General features: G+C 40.5%; 2 protein-coding genes across 17 annotated transcripts in view; both read right to left on the bottom strand.

Annotated features, from left to right (window-relative positions):
- Positions 1–1,175: 1,175 nt before the first annotated feature.
- Positions 1,176–10,873, bottom strand: ADAD1 (adenosine deaminase domain containing 1). 4 transcript variants are annotated; one of them, XM_064651457.1, is made up of 12 exons: positions 10,262–10,873; positions 9,710–9,921; positions 8,642–8,800; positions 8,043–8,210; positions 7,446–7,514; positions 6,814–6,936; positions 6,572–6,695; positions 6,218–6,388; positions 5,043–5,269; positions 3,925–4,162; positions 3,339–3,471; positions 1,176–2,780 (listed from the first exon to the last, which is right to left on the bottom strand). In XM_064651457.1, the coding sequence occupies exons 2-12, from the start codon at positions 9,900–9,902 to the stop codon at positions 2,667–2,669; spliced, it is 1,719 nt and encodes a 572-aa protein (XP_064507527.1). In that variant the 5' UTR covers positions 9,903–9,921; positions 10,262–10,873; the 3' UTR covers positions 1,176–2,666. The 4 variants fall into 4 exon arrangements, with proteins under 4 accessions (XP_064507527.1, XP_064507529.1, XP_064507530.1 ...); XM_064651459.1 differs by having other exon boundaries at positions 10,297–10,873; XM_064651460.1 differs by having other exon boundaries at positions 10,475–10,873.
- A 578-nt stretch (positions 10,874–11,451) lies between these two features.
- BLTP1 (bridge-like lipid transfer protein family member 1) overlaps positions 11,452–20,734 on the bottom strand; it is a 355,866-nt gene continuing 346,583 nt past the window's right edge. For 10 of the 13 annotated variants that reach the window (XM_064651452.1, XM_064651438.1, XM_064651445.1 and 7 more), the window contains 14 exons: positions 20,387–20,590; positions 20,091–20,270; positions 19,219–19,356; positions 18,475–18,735; positions 17,887–18,037; positions 17,452–17,609; positions 16,744–16,936; positions 16,375–16,592; positions 15,932–16,183; positions 15,172–15,375; positions 14,143–14,337; positions 13,509–13,643; positions 12,889–13,054; positions 11,452–12,165 (listed from right to left, as the gene is read on the bottom strand). In XM_064651452.1, the coding sequence (XP_064507522.1) occupies positions 11,949–12,165; positions 12,889–13,054; positions 13,509–13,643; positions 14,143–14,337; positions 15,172–15,375; positions 15,932–16,183; positions 16,375–16,592; positions 16,744–16,936; positions 17,452–17,609; positions 17,887–18,037; positions 18,475–18,735; positions 19,219–19,356; positions 20,091–20,270; positions 20,387–20,590 (2,672 nt within the window). In that variant the 3' untranslated portion in view covers positions 11,452–11,948. The remainder of the gene's footprint in view (positions 12,166–12,888; positions 13,055–13,508; positions 13,644–14,142; positions 14,338–15,171; positions 15,376–15,931; positions 16,184–16,374; positions 16,593–16,743; positions 16,937–17,451; positions 17,610–17,886; positions 18,038–18,474; positions 18,736–19,218; positions 19,357–20,090; positions 20,271–20,386; positions 20,591–20,734) is intronic. The other 3 variants (XM_064651439.1, XM_064651450.1, XM_064651451.1) reach the window with 1 other exon arrangement.

Genomic DNA, 20,734 nt, shown 5'->3' with positions numbered 1-20,734 from the left:
ACATTCCCAGGGGCAGGGGAAAAGGCGACTCTCTTCCAGGGAGAAGGGGTTCCCTCCAGTCAAGAAAACATGGCAGAGGGAGCTGTCCAGTGTTACCTATTAGCGTGGTTTTTCCCCTGTGTGAATAATTTCTTTTCTTGTACCCGCTGTCATCAGCATTGGTGCTGTTTCTGTTCCTTTTCTCACCTCATTGCTGTTTCCAATCAATAGTTCTTACCTCAAACCATGACCTTTTGTGCTTCCAGTTCTCCTCTCCATCCCCCCCGGCAGCAGGAAGGGGAAAATGGGAGAGAGAGCAGGGCGTGGTTTGGAGTCTCGCTGGGGGCACTGAACTGGGGAGCAGCGTTCCTAAGCCATGACAAGGTGTGTCACTTAACACATGTGAGTCATGTACAGTCGTGTACAGGCGCAGCAGGTGTGTCTGTATGTGTGTGTACATACAGAAAGGACACACAAGTGCCCACCACCACCCCACCCTTCCCCATACACACGTGTGCACATGCTGTCACCCCTGGACCTCAGTTCTTCTTCGGCAGGGAGAGGCCGAGCTCAGCCTCAGTGGCTGCTGGGGCTGTTCATGCTCACAGACCTGTGTAAGCACCATTTGTGTGATGCACATCCGCATGTACCTGCCAGGAATCCATCCTCAGCCTCATTACCGGAACTGCCGCACTCCTGCTCCTTCCATCTCAAGCTTGCAGGATCGCACACTTTGGAATTACTGAAGTAGTTGAGGAAAAACCTGGATACAAGACCTACATGCTTCCATTTACTGGCTCAGTGCATTCTGCATATGCCTTTACTTAATCAAAGAACGATCCAGATACAAGAACTGGATCCATGCTGGTGTCATGAACTCATTCCTCAAGGATACAGCTGTCATGCCCAGCTCCACATACTGTTTTCACAAGCCTCTCTCTTCCTAAGGCAGAACCTGAGTTCCATGGAAGTTTCAGTTAGCTGTTCATTCAACCAAATGGCTGAAGTACACAAAAAAAGCTCAGTACTTGTACATATTTAAGGCTTCTAAGTTAACTAGAGGAAAGAGCTTGGTGCTGATATATCAGCAAAAGTCTAAGCCCGTATGGAAAACCAGTCCAGAAATGTACAGAACACTAACACACATGTGGTATGTTACACATATGTCAGATTTGACACGTATACGTACGCAGATATAGTTAAAACGTTGTCAAGGAAATTTATTGAGCTTTTAACACCCCTGGAAAAAGGTAACACTCCACTCTAGCCTGAATATGATGGCCATTCTCCGGCATCCTTAGAAAGAAAACATTACATGGAGCAAATAGCACGTGGAGCCAAGCGCCACAAAAAAAACAAAACAGCATCACACAATCTCCCAAGTTAACCAAGCAGTAAAACAAGTCAGTGAGTTTCAACAACTTGAAAATCAGCATGAGATCATTCCCAGAAGTGATTCTACATACTAGCTACAAAAACAGATTAAGGAGAAAAAAAATACTAGAAAGAGGAGTTTGTTTAGAATCCTTTAAAAACAAGAAGCTGAAACATGACAACAGCACTAATGTTGGTGTAAAAGAACACTACATAACAGCTTTCCACACTTGGATGATGCACAAAAGTCAAGTAACATAATAAAAGTGTATTATCTAGCTTAAACACACTAGTATTTCACAACACCACACAAAACCCAAGTATGGTATTTAACATCCTTTTCAACTTTATCCCAACGCTACCATATTCTTACCAGAATTCACAAGGAAGCAACTTCCCCCTTGACAGGCACCATTTTTCAGATCATTATGTATGCAGACAATTTTGTGAGGACTCATCAGCACAGTGATGAAGTCATCTGAGAGTGGAGGAGTCCAGCTCGTCCACAAGCACTAACATTGATGGGTTCTGGGGCAGCCCCACAAAGGCTGAAGGAGCCTTGTTTCTGGTGACTTCTGTACCACATTGCATTATTTTCTTATTTACAGCTTTGACACCTGGAGAACACTTTAAATCCGCTACCAAAACCAGTGATTGTCGCTTAACAGTTGATTAACAGCCGGTAATTGGAAGTTCACTGGAAGTACACAATTACTTTTTAACCCTTCTGCCACAAACAATACATGGCAAACTACAAGCCACTTGGCAAATCCACACTAAACAAAAAACTCTTAAAAGAACTAGCATAGGATGGATGCCTACAGATAAGGCACAGATTGCTCATTTTTGTTTCTGAGAAAGATTCTCTCATTGGTATGCCTTTTTTAAGAAATCCAGCTTTTACTGATCTTTTTGCTTTCTTAAAAGAAATATATGAAAAAGGCAGGGAAAACGGAGAAATCAGGATAGAGAAATCCTGAAACCATCAAGAAAAAAACCATGTAACTCCATAAGGTGAAAGTGTGTGACACTGGGTGGGGATGAGGGGGTTGAAATGAGTTGCCATTGGGGAGCAAAGCAAAACAGATTTACAAAGCCGCTGGATACTCCTGACCTATGAAAAAACATCAACTTCTGGAAAAGACTGAACTGTTACAGGTGATTTAGCAACTGCATTTAAACTGAAGAGAAGCAATTCTGGAATTGTTTTCTTCCTCTAAATACAAACTTAAAATTAAACATCTTACTAATCAGAGCGTTACTTCACTGAAATAGATCATCCAAACTGACTTCACACACAATCCACCTCACAGTCAGTTACTGAACTGTTCAATATGTGGAGACTTCACAATCCAGGATCCATAGCTGTGCTGCTCTAAGTAGCTCTGCAGCAAGCTTTTAGCTTCTTGGTACAATTGAGATTGAACCTAAAACAAGAAAAAGGAAGACCCTGAAAAATCTCAAGAATGATGGTTACAGAGATGATGGTTACAGAAACCTGTGTTCTTTACCAGCAGCACATAATATGCACGAGCACAAACACTGCAGAAAACAGTAACTACAGATCTTACAATTCCCTCAAATGCTGACAATGAGAGGAAGTTTTAGACTCTAAAAACATATCCCTTTTATATTTTTGGGCATTTACTGGGATGAGAAAATTGTTCTGATAAACTTTTTTTCCAGTGTCTTTTCCGTTCCAGTATTATCTTTATACAGAAAATAAACATTCACTATCATTCAATACAAATCTAAACACATCAAGACTCAATTAGCAAGCGATTTCTTTCTGAAGTAGTTTTTGAATCATTTAAAAAAATGGTCTCTTGCATATTTTGACAGGAGGAAAAAAAGATACAGATTGTTTACAAGCTGTTCAGGTGAAGCTGACAGCAAAACAAAGTCAGCCGTGGCCATCGCACCAGCTTTGAGAGCAGACACTAAGACAGGACTCAGCCCAACTCCCCCTCCCCGCAGCAGCTCACCTTGGCCTCGTGGTATGTTGCCACCTGAAGCAAATCAGTCCGTCCTGCTTCCCTGCAGAGCAGCCTGAAGCGACTGAACATGGCTGCCTTGCAAAGGCGGCTGGCCATGCAGGTGCCGCTCCGGAACGGGGAGCTACGGCCACGGGGAGAGAAAACAGTCACACTCAGCAACAAAATCATTACAGGGAGATTGCTCTGATCATCACAGGGTTTTTTTCTCCCTCTTAACACTTTGTGAACAGTAACAAACCGGAATTTGTCTCAACTAGGATGCTAATTCATGTACTGTGAAAACTAAAACATGCACTACAAGAGATAACAGACTGGAAATATCTTCATTCAAAGAACTGTTTTGTTTCCTATCTCAGTATCCCACTGTGGAGTTACAAGAGCTCTGAAACTGCATCTAAATCATAGGATGCATTCAGCCAACACAGGAGAGAACGTCTCTCATGCTGTGGTCCTCATGCTGTGGCCCTCATGCTGTGGCCCTCCGTGCATAGCTTAAAAACTGAATACCCCAATGAACCAGTACAGAACAATTAGGCTAACCATGATTTCCAATGACACGAAGAGAAATCCTAACCTGTCAGTGGTTTTTCCAGTTATCCCATCCACAACCTCCACGGATGTGTCTGTCCATGTCCAATTCAGACTAAGAGACCACTGTTTTAAATCTGTTTGAACTGGCTGTGCAGCTTTCACCAAGTAAATATGAGATCTGTTGACCAGGTAAGGCATGGGAAGCTTTGATACAAGTTCATCATCAAGACGCTTCTTTATACTTATTTCTAGTCCTTTTGTATCCTTACAGTTTCCATTTCCTATTAAACAGAACAATATCAGTCACACGCGAGTACATCAAATTGAAAAAAAACCAAAAAAATCTAAGAATGCAGATGGTTTCTGCATTCTTAGAAACTACACTACAGTTATTTTTTGACATAAAATCAACGTGTGGAAAGATCAGCAGATGAGTTCCAATATTCAATTTTACAGAACAAAAATGATTTCACACTTCCTTCGCCAGAGGCACCATTATTTCCATTGGATGCCTTCTTTTTCGAACAATTATTTTTCATCAACTCTTTTTCTGTTCCCTGCAGAAGACACCACTAAAACAGATCTTGGATATTCCAGATCTGAAGATATGCCAGGGAGCTTGCCCACATTACACCACATCCAACAGCACTGCTAAATACCTACTAAATAAATATACTTTGGTCCGCTGCATGTCAAGGAAGGATCAACATTTCTGTTGTAAGGGCAATAGTAATTACAGATTATTATGTTTACTTTGAATACTACTTAAGTAAGCATTTGAGAAGTTTTTCTATTGCTTTCAAGTAATGAAATGACTAACACTGCCACCTTAAAGCCACCATTTGACTGAAGAGTAGACACAGCATTTGTCACATCTGATATTTTCTCAATATAATAAAAAATGTAACTCGTTAGAAAAAGCTGAATTTCTTCTGTAACTCAAATACATAGAAAAGGAAGGGCTGGCAATCTGGCAAGCTACAAGAAACCCACAGTGTCTGAGTTTTACATTAGGGCATTTCAAAGATGAGTAAAAAATACATACACCCTTTTCAGGAAAATACTGTAATTCTTTAGAGAATCATCCGGTTTAGTTAATGGTTTATAAAATGTTAATCAAACCAGAACACAAAAACATAATGAAATTTGCATTAAACTTACCCACAAGAATGTTGTTGATATACACTGGTTCAATGAAGTGACTCAGCAAGGCCCCCTGAAGACCAACCACCTCCCACTTTGTCAGTTTGTCACTGCCTGACATGCTGCTCACTCTGACAGTTTTAGGGGGACAACAAACAGCCAGGTAAATCCTGCCTTCCAGAGCGACATGGAGACTCAGTTCTTCACTGGCTTCGTAAGCAGACAGAGATTGTGGACCCAGATGTCTACAGTAAGATGAGAATGGCTTTCAGTGAGAAGGCACTCTGATTAGAGGTTATTGTAAAGTGATATCTAATACATTATTAGAGAACAAATGCTTATTTTTGGCTTAAGTAACATACCACCTGTTAGTAAGCGGTCACACTTTGCTACTCAACGCATTACTTGCAAGTAGCTCCCTCCTAAAAATATCTTTAAATAACTCTATACATAAGCCAATCCACAGTATTAGAAGAAAATACTTCTCCGAGTTTGTCTCAAGACAGGACAAACCAGAAGGGGCAAAAAGAGAAAGTGGTGAACCTGTGACACATCAAGTATTTCAGGGTAGTTTACAAATGCATCCAGTCTCATCAACCAAGTCTGGGCAGGAGCTACAACACTGAAAGTCACCTAAAACCTCCTGCAGTTCTAACATAAGGAGCTCCTGCAACGAACTGGTTGTGACTTCCAGGTCACAAGTCTGCCTTCCCAGCCCCCCAAATTCAGCATGAAAGCAACTACCTGGATGTATGTATGAAAAAGTTACAACAGTATGACATTACCCTACCAATAAAAGGAGACACAAAATAATGTTGTCCATAACTTGGTAAAACAATGATTGCTGCTGTTAAATATCAAAACCATTCCAAAAAATCCCAAACTTTCAGCAATTTAACAAAAGTTGGAAGTGTAAAGATAAGCATAGGATTGTATTTGTCCCATCAGGGTTCTCTCATTACCTTTTATCTACAAAGCACAGCAGTAGATTTTGGTTTCAACTCAAGCCTTTTTGTACTCTAATCTTGTGGTGCAAAGGATAACATTAAGTCATCACATCCACTTATCAGTGGTTAAGTTCATGATTTATTAGTATTTTAACTGTATGAGAAGGGGGCACATAGTTATCTGTAATAAACAAAAGCTCTTCCTGAATCTTCCACTACAACCTCTCAGAAAACCATGGTACTTACACATCTGACTTTAACTGAGCAGTTCCTTTTGGAAGTTGGTTCATGTAGAGAGAGAAAGTTGTATTTTGCTTTAGGGTGAGCAGTTTCGAGCCTGGTGCTGTACAAAATATGGATCTCTCCGACTTTGCTGGATTTTTATTATAGAACAGCAAGAGATGCCTATACAAATATCTACGAAAGAAAGCGTTTAGTAACAGTAAATGTGAAAAAAACTACTTTGCTTACTAACACACAGACACATTTAATTCACATGGTTCGAAAACAATCTATAAGATACTAGCTACAAAATGCAAGTGCCAAAGTAAAACTGAGAAGAACTGGCTGCAAGGACACTATTTGCAGGCACCTCCTCACCTAAGCAGGGAACGCCTGGCGGTGACGATGGCGTGGCTGTCGTGCAACACTCTGCCACAGGGCTCCAGGCGCCGGCTGTAATTACATTCCCCTGTTCCCAGAGCCACAACCTCGTGCTGCCCACCTAAAAAAGAGACATTGTGGGAGGTTCACCTGCTCTGGCTGCCATGTGCCCACCAAGCTGCTCTCTGGGAACAGCCCAGGGTTCCCACTCCCCAAAGCTCACAGTAAAACAGACTTGCCTTTTTCGATGATGAAGGCAGCCAGTGAGCTCCCACAGCTTTGGTACTCGGGATGTTGGGCAGTCAGCCTGGTAAATACTTCTTCCAGTGCTTGCGAAAGTTTTGGATATATAGACCATCCTCCTAAATAAAACAGCAGAAACCAGTGGGACAAATTCGCAAGTGGGAGGGGAAAAAACCAGACATGAGCAATCACTTGACAAACTTTAAACCTGAACACATGGTGTAAGCACTACTACCAACACATACTTTTGGGATTCTGAACATCATTGGAATTAAAAAATAAGTTCAAGAATACCTAAGCACTTTATGCTTTTATCATTCGTTATAATAAGGCAGTATATTGATCAATTTTGATCACCTATTGCACACTAGTTCAAGTAAGGACAGAAATACTTTTTATTTATACTGTTTATTTCTGTCATCAGTTCACCACCTAAATTCAAGCAATTTAATGAAGCTCCCATTTATGGAACCGACCTAGTGACACTAATTCTTACAGCCTTCTTCGAAGAAAAGGTGTTTAAAACAACAGTACCATATAGAGATCACTAAATGTATTAAAAGAGGAACTAAAACAGGGATCTGCTGGATAATTTGAATCAACAGAGAACAACGAGATCATTCCTTACCAACACAGGTCCTTGAAACACAAGCAGAGTTTGCTGAAGTTTGGAGCTCGGCAGGAACACAAGGAAAATCTAAGAATTTAACAAAATTTTGAAGTGGGATGGACATTGCTAATTTCTAAACATGAACCTCACACTAACTTCCAGCAAGTCAAAGTTTCTAGTTCCCTAAGAATTTCCTTTTCTATCTGAAGTCCCTGTAAACTTACAACTTTTTAGACAACAAACCTTGAAAGAAGATAAACAGTACAGTAACTGAATTCTATTTAAAGCAGTATATCAGTGGGGAACCCTTATAATCATAACAATTCAACACCACTTGAGATGTACTTCATGTTGCTGTACCTCCTGAGTAGCAAAGCAAGTGAAACAACAAGAAGTAATTCCTTCAGTATTCTTGGTTCTGTACTATCAACTGATAATACACAAATGACAAAGGAAAAAACCAGTTTCAGAATCAAAAGACATCTGCCCAAAGGATTCAAAAAACCTGACAAAGGCCCTGATGCTCAAGTATTTAATAAACCCACAGAGGTTTTACATAGGAAACCTTTAGGGCCAGCTTTTTAAATCCTAATTAGGTGTTACTAGAATATTTACCTGAATCTTCAGATGAGTTTGCCCCTGTATTCTCCAAGCTAAGCAGCTCAGCAAGAGCCAGTTTAGCTGCATTTAATTTAGATTCCTTCTTGTTTTTTCCCAGCCCGGTCTTGTAGGAAACACCATTTATCACAGCACAAAAGGCAAAATAAGGCCTTATGATATCACCTTTAAAGGAGGAAAAAAAGCAGCCACAATTACTGAATTTATTTTAAGATAATTTATCCATAGCTTTATGCCCTTATACTAATGCCTAGGAAAAATACAAGAGAAAAAAAGACAATTTTGGCGAAACACAATTCATATCTTTCACCTCCACGAGAATTTCGTCGGCTTTCACGTTATGCACGTTTCACAGAGTTCTGGTAGCAGCCAGAATTCTACATAATTCATCTGATCAAATTCTGTGGCACTTTTATGATGAGATACAGCTGTGTAGACAATAAAAGGGCAGCCAGAAAGCAACGTATGTGAAGGGTAGTGCAATCAACAATAAAAAAAAAATTCATCTGTACTAATGCCACCAATACTAACTGCAGAAATTCAGATAATCTCAAGGATAAGCAGGTAATACTTCATTTAGGAAAAGAAATATTTACCTGCCACACTAGTTTCTTTCAATTCAAGTTGCATGTTATGCATTTGGGCAAACTGATGCAAGGCAGATACTGAGTTTATTGCTCCCTCTTTATATTTTGCAATCAACTCCTTTAGCTGATTCTGTGAGGGAAGTGCTGACAATGGTGATGCGTGTGCCCCTTTTAAAAAGAAAAGGTTATTAAACAAAATTGAGAACTGAACACACTCACTGACAGCTTAAATCTGGTTACAATAAATGCTTTTCAGACGCTTCTTAGAAGAACAAAAAGCAACAAGATGTACTGTAGAGCACTATTGCTTTGTGTGGAATCCTACATTAACACCACCAGCAATTCTGAAACGGTATGCATATCTTCTTTTAAAAGCATCAATGCTTTCCCTCCGAGTAGTAAATCCAGCAACCTCTGAATACAGACAGGTATTACTAATAAACACAACCTATATCCCTCTCCCCACTCTTGTAAACCAGTGATCACACGGAAGTTGCTGATGGCAGATTCAAAACAGCAGAGCCTACGGTTTTTCACACTAAACTACGCAGCAGAACTCCCTGCTGTAAGGCACTGTAAAAGTTTCACCAGCCACTAGATGGATAGAATCACCAGCTTCAGGGGTGTGATATACTCAGGCACAAGTACCTCCCAGCCAAGAAGAACTAAAATAAATCCCTGTTTACAAGTCTCATAACTAGGTGCCTTTATCTCAAATACAGCTATTCGAAGCGATGGAATTCAAAATACACGCTGGGACATCTGGAACTGCAGTTTTCTCAACGATATCTACTAAAACTCATGCAACAGAACATTGCCTAAACATAGCCTATACCTCTACAGTACTTTCAATGTCTAACCTGAACTTCATAATTATGAAATGCTGCAGACTATAGACAAACTACAAAAGCCTACAACAAATCAGTAGCCAACTTCCAGCGCGCTAAAACACAGCAAGAAGAGGAACAAGTAGAAGATGCTAAGGAAGTCATTAAAAAAAACACAGTGATAAGAAAAAGCAGCACAGGGTTGCAACACCATTTGCAGCTAATCCCAGCTTGTAAGTGAAAGCTATACCTGGATTTTGCATCACCCCTGGTTGCCTGCGCCACTGAGAAGGTGGAGGAGGATTCAGCCCTGGAGTCACGGGCTCCGAGAGTTTCTTCCGAACTGGCTGCCTGAAATCAGCCTCCCGTGGCAAAATCCTCTTTGCTGCAGGGTCAGAGGCGGGCATCCCAGCACCCTGAAACCAGCCATTGCTGCTCGCCATGTTCTACCAACCTAAGGAACTTCAACAGTAAAGCCGTGAGCGGTAAAGGCACCCCGCAAAGTGCAGCTTTCCCAGCTGAGCTGCTTCGCAAGAGCGCTACAAACAACTCGCGCTCTGCGCCCCACAGGCCGGGGCAGAACCCAGATCTGGTGTCCTTCCAACCCCTTCCTTCCCTGACCCGGTGTGTCCCTCCAAACCCTCCCTTCCCAGCCGGCACCACCAGGCTGGATGCCACCCTTTAGTTAACCACCTTCCCTGACGCGACCAGCTGGAAGGACACACCAAATCCTCAACCGGCAAACCACGAATGCAGCAGCATATCCCTCTGAAACTTCAGGGACGAGTTCAAGGGTTTGTACCTGCGCTCCTCCTTTAACTCGGAGAACAGCCTCACCTGCCGGGCTCGTCCCGCTGTGGGAGGTTCCTCAGCGCCCGCACCCTGCGGGCAGGCGGAGCGCGCCTGAGGCGGAACGAGGGTTGGGGCGGGAGGGAGGGAGGTCCCTGCCGGCCTGAGGCGGTGGGATCGGCCAGCCCAGGAGCCCTCACGGCACCTCAGACCGCCCTCACGGCACCTCTGCCCGGCGGCGCTTTAGAGGCGGGGACGCTCCCGCGCTCCCTCTCCCGCCATTTCGTGAGGGGCAGCTCCTGCCAACAGGGAGCGGGCGAGGCGCGAAGGGCTGAGGGAGGGGCTGAGGGGAGCGCGGGATATGTAACATTGTCTTGATAAAGGGTGTTCTTTAATGTTTGATCTGTGTACACGTTCAAGCCTAATCAACGAGAACGGGGATGCAGTCCGTGCAACAGCAGCTAACAGGCTAAAAGTGATGTCCAGGTGTTAGAACAACGAATCACTTGTTGGTAGAATTGCCTTATTGAGGTTTGGGGCGGGGCATGCTTCGATCGTCTCAGACCTAGGCGGAGGTAAACAGATGGGGGAGAGGGATGTACCACTGGTAATGGGCACAAAGAATGCAGAATTTATCAGCAAGTGTGGTGAAATCTGCCCCAGCTGGGTAAAAGGTAATTCCGGCATGGGCAGATCATGACCACCGACTCGCAGACCAAGAAACTCATTAAATCAAAAGTCAAAAGAAGAGAAAGACTGAGCATGCGGACTAATTAGTGTGACAGGTGACAGAATAATTAACCAACAGAAGACAGAATACTAATTAATAAGAGAACTATGTAACTTGTAGCCAATGAACACTAATTCCTTTGTTTGATAAGATGTATAAATAGTAAAAAGTTTTGATAGTTGGCATGATTGATTTATGGAATACCACCGAGCACCCAGGCTTGCGCACCTCTGAAATAAATAACCAGTGTCTCTGTTGAGTGTGTAATTATTGGCTTGTTGCACATGGGGTAAACAAATCCGAGGGGTTTTTTATGGTTGGGGCCACACTTCCTGGCTGCTTTCCAAGAAAGCTCCTGGCACATGGCCAGGATTGAGATTTACCTCACTTAAATCACACTCTGTGCAGTTACACTTAAAACACTTTCTTCTTGTTGTTCACCTTTCTTCACTGAAAAAAAAAAAAAAGTCCTGTACAGTAGTTAAATTTTATTACAAGTGTAATAAACTTCATGATTTTTAGCACTAAGGCAATCACAGTTTCATAAGTTATATATATATGTATATATATATATATAATTTACACCAGTCTACATTGACAAATCAATTACTGGTCACATCAACAAGGGGTTTGTGTTATGGCAAATAAAACTTTTAAGAAAATTCACAGTTAATCTGCAAGTATTGTAAAGATGCAGGATCATATTGCACATAATAAAACGGACGCTGAGGAGCAGATTTACAGTGTTCCAGCTATTCCTTCACAGAATTTACATTGGTCATCATCATCATGCAATAACTTCAAATACAGAATGGTATCAAGTACCACAGTAAACAGTTACTCACAATGTAAGTTTTAAATAGAGTAGCAAAAAGCTGTTAGGTTTCTCTTTAAACCATATTTAAGTTCTTAAAATATAATAAAACACTTTGATAAAATCAAACGGAGTTACGGTTGTCACATTGTATTTTTAATATTCTTCTTTGTCTTTTCCTTTCTTTTCCTTTTCATCCTGTAATGCAGTACCAAGTTTCTTTATAAGGACTGACAAAACTTTGTCCAAAGGATCCATGACACCACGCTGCAGCCATTTAGGGATAGTAGTCCTTGCATGGTGAAAGCCTAGCTTTTGGAGGATGTAGTCAACACCAACAGGATCAATTTTTCTCCCAGTCCAGGATATTAATCTAAAAAAACCCAAATAAATAGAGGAGTCAATCTCAAATATATAAATATAGCAAAAGGCATTTGTATAAACAAAAATCAACTTTTCCCACTGTTACTTACAACCAACTTAAATCCAGCAAGCATTGTTTCAAACTTGATTTATATAGATAAGCTCAAGATGATCAATGGAACATCCTCTTGAGGGAAGAGAATGTTCAAAGAGGTGAAAAACCAGACTGGGCTGCCTGCAGATCATGTTTAAATTGATTTATTACCACTGCTAACACAAAATGCCAATTGTCAAGATTTGTTTGGCCTGATGTGTTGTTTTTACATGTGAATGAACACTCAGGTGCTCCAGAAGAGGTTAAAAAAACCCAAACAAAACCCACACAGAGAAAAGTCAGTTTCAGTGATTATATACAGAGAGTAGTGAGTTGCTGCCATTCACACTATTCTTTTGTGCTAAGTTTAAAGTGCCATATAGCAACGAGTATATTATCCTTTTTTTTATTTTAAGGTGTTTAAAAACTAAAACTGGAATGCTAAAAATGGAAAACTTCAGGATGAAAAACTGCATGGCTGGAAGTGAATGGGCTATTGTAGGACAGAGTGAAATTAATGAGTTTAGGTTTCCTGTATCCTGTTTTTGAAGAGCCTTCAACAATATCCTTAATCTGCATAAATTCTAATCTAGAAGTTCATGCATAGCCAAAGAGACTGCAGATAAAGCAGCTTATTACCTGAGTGTGGGTTCCAAATGCCAAGTATTGCACATGAATTCTCTCCAGTCGACTGTAGTGTAAGTAATGCTTTCCTCCGCCTCCTTGTCAGTGGAGCTGTCCTCCAGAACACCAACTGAGTTCTTCTGCCCTGGTCGAGCAGCCAGAATGCGAGGAGGAAAAATTGCTGCAAAGTGGAGATAGGAAAAACCCCACACTAGTCAGTCTCAAGCAGCTCAGTTGAATTCTCTTTGAATTGAAATAAAACAGAGGCACAAATCTCAACAAAAAGAGAACCACTTTGTGTTTTAGTTTTACAGAATTTCTGGTGCAGACCACATATTATTTAAGAATGAACACACCAAATTTGAATGCTGCAACTGAACATATTCATGTATAAAAATAAAGCATTCTGAGGTCAGAAAAATGCATGTCTTCAAAGGACTCCGCTGGTGAAAGGATTACAATAAAAAAATAAAGCTTCCTAAAACAGTTTACAGTTTGTCTATACCAAAGAGAAAGTTAAACTAAACACCAGGTGTCAAAATAGGAGCAAAATTATGACAGACTATATTTACTGTCAAATAATCTGACAACTGCAGATTGTCAGAGAACTGTTACCTCATAAAACAACAACTCACCTTTTTCTTTTTCTTTTAGATAAGCAGACACCAAGTCATGCAGAAACATGATCAATTCAGCATCCATAGTTACACAGATGTGGTCTGTAAATTCAGTTACTACACTGCATTCCACCTTTGGTTTAACACTTGTATCTACAGTCAGATAGAAATAGTATTAATACACTTACAAGCACATGCGGTCTATGCAAAAGTACACAGAATCTGAATACAAATCATTTAAAGATTTGAAGTCTGAAGATACCATTTTAAAAACAAGAGCATAAAATTTAGGCTCCTATCTCGTATTCCCTTTCTGAGAATGGCCCTCCTCTTCTCTAAGATTTTAATAAATATAAGAAAACTAGCCCCCTAGGCACAGCTCAAATGTTCATATCAATTCTCTCACTAAGTTTTAGTCTATAATCACTGGTCTCTGGACTAGATCTTCACTCTCTCAACAGAATTCCCTCTACGTTTTATGTAGAAACATAAAATGAAATGTCCCTCCACATGAAATTTTATCCTTTCTGGCAGATCTACAGGAATTCTCAGATTAAATCCTCTTCTCTTACCAGCACATTACCCTTGTATTTAACTCCTCATTAGTGAGAAATAGTTTTAGACCAAGAAAAACAAATTATGTTTACTGCACCTTGTAACGAAGGCTCTTGGGGCTCTTGAACATGGATAGATTTGAAATCCAGCTGCATCCTTGGCAATGCGAAGATGGTTTCAGTTTCATGGTTGTAACTGGAGCCACCTCTGAAGCCACTTAGCAAGCTGGAGCTCTTCACTGTTGTGCTGCTCTCTGGGTTGTTGGCATCAACATTCCGAAGCAGGTTCAACTCTGCAGGAACAATGGGAAATGTTTAATTGTGACAAGGCAAAAAAGTTAAGAAAGGTCACTTGTAAAATTGTATAATTATTAAGAAGATTATATCTTTGAGCCTGCTTCCAAAAGCATGGCTAGAAAAGGTCAAACAACCAAATGTTTTTTATATAGTTAAATCCTTCACAGAGCTACACAAAAACATCTGATAGACAGGCCCTCCATTTGTGAACTTCAACCACTACCTCCTGCTGGGTCTTTCTAAAGGAATAAATATTAGAATAGTATATCAATCATTTAAAAACACTTTTCCAAGAAATTATCATCTGTTCATTTCTCACTATATGCCATATAAATTTCACAGAAGTTCTATTAATGTCAACTAGTGACTCTGCACTTTGTGACTGAAATCAACAGCTGTATTTTCAGATTTATTTTAACTGCTTGAAGGTTTTATTTTCCAACTAACAATGATTTAAAGACATGATTCAAAATGTTTTAAGGCCTAGAAACAGCTCAAGGTTGAAAAGCTTTAGGCAGATGAATAATTTAAGTGTTAGCTGTAAGTGGTGATGGAAGGCTAAAATATATTCCTACTTCAACTTAATCCATAAAACCTTTATATATAGTGAAAATACATCCTTACATTACAAGATCACAACTGATCACAACACTTTTTTTGCATATAGTGAAAGAGGAATTTCAGCATATTCCACTGCTTCATTCCAACCATAAGGTCCTCAGGAAGAAAAAACTTCCATTCTCCCTGTAGCCCACTTCAAGTTTAGCAGTTTTTAAGTAGAAACATCTCCCAGCAGATCAATCCCCAGACTTAATGAACATGACTCTAACCTTCATTCCTTGTGGCTGTAACATAATTGAACCACTCTTTCACACTGGCAACTCCATGGGGTGGATTTTCGTGGCGGCGCCGTGTTATCTTTGTGATTGTGGCCATGGGGCTCTCGAGGGCTCCACAGGGTTTGGTGACCATTGTGTTGTGGCCCAAATGGAAGTCCAAGGTTTGCACAATGTATGTGGAGTGTTCACTAGTACCTGGATTGAAGGGGTGGGCAGCACAGGGTGAGAGATTAAAAAAAAAAAAAGGAAAAGCAGCTTGGTGAGGGTAGCAGGATTTTCTCTCCCTCTCCTTGTATAGGTATTTAACAGAAATAATTAGTATGCCAGTGGAATAAAAACTGGCATAAAGCTTGCAAACAACAGAATAATTACATCCTCAGTAGCTACAGACAGTAAAACTTCTTAAGACAAATACAAGCAATAAGACCGTCAAAACTCATCGTACAGAGAGAAAGGGCTACATAAACACACACAAGCAATTAACATGTCAGACAATTCACTTTGTAGGCATATTATCAGGGACATATCCAATATATTTGATAAGGTACTTTGCATTATTCTGCAGATAAAGTAAATTGTGCTAAAGATGGAGAGAAAAGATATTATTTTTAGGTAAGTGGTATATTTGTGGGAAATAATCTTGATTCAGACTTCAAGAAAATAATTTTTCTTTGATTTCTTCTTATATATCAAAAAATTTTAAAAACTCATTTAAAGGAATTTAGAGAAGTGAGGAAAGGGTTTAAATTACCATCTTCCAAAACTTTCTGGGCTTCTGTCCAAAATGCAATATTTGGTTCTTCAAGGTGAAATAAGGCCCATGATTTTGAGCGGAAATTAGGCCCATGGAAACAAGCCAGTGTCATGTGGTTTCCATGCAAACTCATGGATCCTCCAAATTGCATTCCATCTTCTGGCAATGGCATCTGAAACAAGGATATATGGCACCCAGATACCACTTTCAGAACTCCTGGCCAGTGGCGATGATGGGCTGCATCCAACACTGGAAAGTAAACAGGAACAACAAACTTCAGGAAAGATGCAGAAAAGATTGCTGCCATAATTATATTTTTAGTAAAACATGGCATTATGAGTGATATTTTCTTATCTGTTTCATTGACACTGTTGCTCAGAGGAATTTTTGTAATTGAAACATCCTAATGAGAAATTATGTCATTTTTTTGTGCCACTTACATTGCTCTTGTGAACTTCTCTCCAAGTTGTTGGCCATTGTCTTGGGAGGGAGATAAGGAACAGGTCCCCAGGTGGACAGAGCTCGCTTGCTTGTATCAAACTGCTGTGTGAAGAACTCCTGGAGTTTCATCCCTATTTTTATTAGATCTGGTGTCGTAGATCTTGAAATCATCACTTGGAAGATATCCCATTTCAAGTCCCCATGGACAAAGATCTCACTAGATATTGAAAATAGCAAGAACATCAGCAGTTAATCTATTTCCTACTGGCGACCCAACCAACTACAAATCAACCCCAAAAAATGAACTGGACAGAAGTCATTTGACCTTATCAAACATTACACATTTTAAACATAGGAAACATTATTACCTTTTATCAGTCATGCTTGAATCCAAAGTATTATACAGATTAATTTTCCACTCATCCTGCAGTTTAAGATCAGCATTACTGAAGATTCCCATTAGGATACTGGATCCCATATAGTCAACACGTGCTTCAGTAGAACCCATTGTAATTTGAATTTTATGATTGGGCTGCTGGTTTGGATGCTCAGAAATATGAGCTGAAATAGAAGCAAAGCAATATAGAAATGCAGTATTAGAGGTAAGGAAATCAGTTTTTCCAATGATAACACCTTTATGCCATCCAGAGGATACAGAGGGGACTGAGAAAGCACTGGTTTTTTTCCAGATGCATGGGAAGGCCATGACTCTGGTGTAGCACCAGAACACCCAGCCCCTTTCCAAAGCCAGTGTGGCATTTCCCTGACCATAAGCACTTGTGAAGGTTTAGGAGGAGCTGAACTGCTGTCAAATCCTTGAGCTGCCATCTGTCCAGACAGCTGAAGGGTTGCACAACTAGATAGTGTAATTTTACTGCAACCCTGAGACTGACTTAGCCCTGATCAGAAGGTTAACCCTTCAATTCAAAGTGTGTTCCATAGTCAGAATGCACAAGTAAGAATCCATGATTTTTCCATACTAGCAGGTTCACAAAGTAAGGTACTGTGTATATTCTTTAGTTTTTCACATTTGTTGACTGGAGCATATGCTAAAACCAGGCAGCTTTCCAACTTACCCACCATCTCCAGGGTGTTAACATCTATGGTACCTCCAACCACTCCCCCTCTGGAATCCAGCTGGGATCTTCCCAAACCCACAGACATGCTAATTTCCCGATCTCGGCTACTTCCCACAGATAGACGACCCTGACTTTTCAAACCACTGGTGGTCCACCTGGAACAGAGGTGAAAATAGACAACACTTATCCAGGCTGTCAAAAGAGAGACGAAATATTATTTATTGGAAACCAGTAAATAATGTGGTTTAGGCACGTGGGACTTCAGGATTAAGCATCGACAGTATTCATGAGAGGATTAACAGTTCCAAACTGAAAAAGTTAGGATTTTAAAGCTAAAGACAACAGGCTGTTAACAGTCTGTGGGGAAGATGTTCCTTTGCCCCCCAAACAACCCCATCTGTTAAAACATGCCTGATCTTGTTTTATACTTACGTAGTATTGCCCATTACGTTGCTCATATTCATTTGAACATTTAATTGTTTTAGGTTCATAGCAAAAACAACCAGTGTTTCCCATGGTGTTCCTTGCTGGCTTCCAGCTTTATTTGACTTATTAAATGGAGTTGATGTTTTTGAGAGAGCATCTGAACAAAAAAAAAAAAAAAGTAGACAAAAATTTACATTATTCCACATGCTAGGAAAATCTGGCAGAATATATCCATAGTGAATGGATATATTCACGAAAGGACTGACAAACACCATATTTAAAGAGCACAACAAAACTATGAGTAAGGATAAATGAAAACTAGAGGATTTGCAATATGTGTTGCTTTAGTTGTCACAGATATTGATTCACTTCACAGATACCAATAATGCAATTTTATAGAAAGTAAGCTAACACAGTACACTTCAATTCATTCATTTCAGACATTTTCCTCTCTCTAAGCCATTGACTCTCCACTCCCAGGCACTGTGGAAAAGAATATTTTATGACTGCTTTTTACAAAGCAGTGGTGACAATTTTTTTCATACAACTGATAGAAATACTTCAAAAAAACTAAAGAAATCATTGTCTACTCACCTCTCTGAGGCACTGAGGAGTCAGACACACTCCTGGACCTTGTAACAGCTGGAGACTTTAGGCTGTGAGATGCTGTCCCGGGTGACATACTGCTGCTTGCACTGTGTTCACTAAAAACATTAGGTGACTGTGCCATGTGAGTAAAGGAAGCAGACTGGCAGGGCTGCTCCCATGTCCTGCAGTAGGCTTTCCGTGAGGATTCAGGAGAAAGATGCTGGCTTACTCCTTCAATGGAATCTGGTGTTCCAGGACCCGATGCTGCTGGAGGAAAAGCAGCACGTCAAATGCAGAACAACTATTTCATTTTTGACTAACTATATCCTCCCATATAATTAGAAGCATTTGGAGAGCGTTAAAATATATTTAGCTTAATGTAACTAAAGGTTTTCTACTGTCTTCATTAATATATTATAGAATCAGAGAATGGTTTGGGTTGGAAGGGACCTTAAATATCATCTAGTTCCAAGCCTGCCAGAGGCAGGGATGCCATCCACTAGATTAGGTTGCTCAGGGCCCCATCCAACCTGGCCTTGGAATATGCTCTTTAAATTATTCAATGACCTACTTCATAAATTTTTAAATTCTTCCTTCTAGGATTTTCTATTAAACTTCTTTGAGTGACTGTGCACGAAGCCATTTATGATACATTTATATCTAGTCACACACGTGATAAGACACAGGTAATAAATGCTTATAAATAACACATTGCACAAAAAGTTTTTTTCATGATAAGCAGTCTCTTACTTGGCAGATTTATTGTTTGATCCCCAAGGAAAAGCCGTCTAGCAATGCTTCTCCTGTACCAAGCCCTGGGAAAGGCCAGAATCTCACTGAGTCGGCGCATGTCGTATTTGAAAGAAGCAGATCCTATATCACAGACAGCTGAAAAAGAAAAAGCATATACAGACAGTTGTAAATTCTCTGTAGTAACAGGTTTTGGTAACCAAATGTAATTAAAAGGCATTCAATATAGTCAAAAATCTTCTTCACCCAGCAGTGTTGTCTCTGCTGTAATGCAAAAATAGTTTTCCTAAGGTTTTGCCGTTTCTCCAAATCCAATATTAGATACAAATATATTTCATAAATGCAAAAAGGAACCTAAGAATATAAATGATGTCAAGTCCTACTTCTTTTGGATGTGCCTAAGACTCCTCACGTGAGGGCTTCAGTGGCAGATTAATCACAACCATTCAGCTGTTTGCTCAGTAAGTCAGGGGCAGAAAATGAGTAAATAAGTCTTTAAACCCCATTTTTACTTCCTTTAGTATTCAGGAATCTAGCTCGCACTGCAGCTTCATAGGCACCAGGTAGCAAGGGTCACATTAAGTGGGATGGACTGATGTCAGGGATGTGTTTGAGCCAGTCCATTTAGTTACATTAAATGGATCAGGAGGCTAAAAAGGCACACCTGCCAAACAGATACTCCAAGCACCATTACATTTAATATATCAATCCCTACCTCACTCATAAAGAGCAAAAATTTTACTACACAACTGCAAGTAGATGGCTCTCAACAAACAGCTACAAAAGCTGCCCGGGGTGAAGTCCATCAGTGGAACAGCGGTTCCCTAATTAGCCGGATAGATGGGATGAAAATGGAAGCAGCATTTATTTACCAGATATGTTTATCAGTGTGGTATCTATCTTGCTGGTAGCTTTGCTCGCAGACTGACTCTCAAAAAAGGAGGAACCTCCTGAGCGCCTTATCCGTGACAGGCTGACTTTCACGAACTCGAGGTTAATGCTCAAGGAATCCTTGCGGCCGGTGACCGAAGTGGGTTCCTCATCCACGTTTCCTAGAAGCAGGAAGGAAAAAAATTTAACCTCCCGTGAGCTTTTGCAATGTCCAGCTCAGAAAAGCATGCCGAAGTTGAACAAGGTTCGTTGAAGCAAACAACACCGTGCTGTGTACCTAAGGCTCCTGATCCAGGGGTTAGCACGGTAACAGCTGACTTTTGTTTTCCAGCTCCATAGGGGTGGAAGACGTAAAGGGAGAAGTCGGACATGCAGGCGGTAAAGCTCAGGCCTGAAGAGCTGCTGCTGGAAGTCGTCAGGTCTGACTGACTGCTGCTGTGCCGTGTCCTGCCAAGAGGGCTGCCCAGGCCAGGTGAGGAACCTAAGTCAATATTTTTTGGCAAAAAATTAGATTTCGAAAGCGTTTTCAAATGTGAATACTTAATGTTAACAGCAATAACAGACCAAGTACACTTCAAATTATGCCCTTTAGCAGCAATGTAGCTGAAATATTCTGGGTATTGAT

The sequence above is a fragment of the Pseudopipra pipra genome, chromosome 4, assembly GCF_036250125.1.
Source record: "Pseudopipra pipra isolate bDixPip1 chromosome 4, bDixPip1.hap1, whole genome shotgun sequence".
Classification (NCBI taxonomy): domain Eukaryota; kingdom Metazoa; phylum Chordata; class Aves; order Passeriformes; family Pipridae; genus Pseudopipra; species Pseudopipra pipra.
Note: the sequence above shows the minus strand (reverse complement) of the source record. Positions and strands in the feature narration are given on the sequence as shown.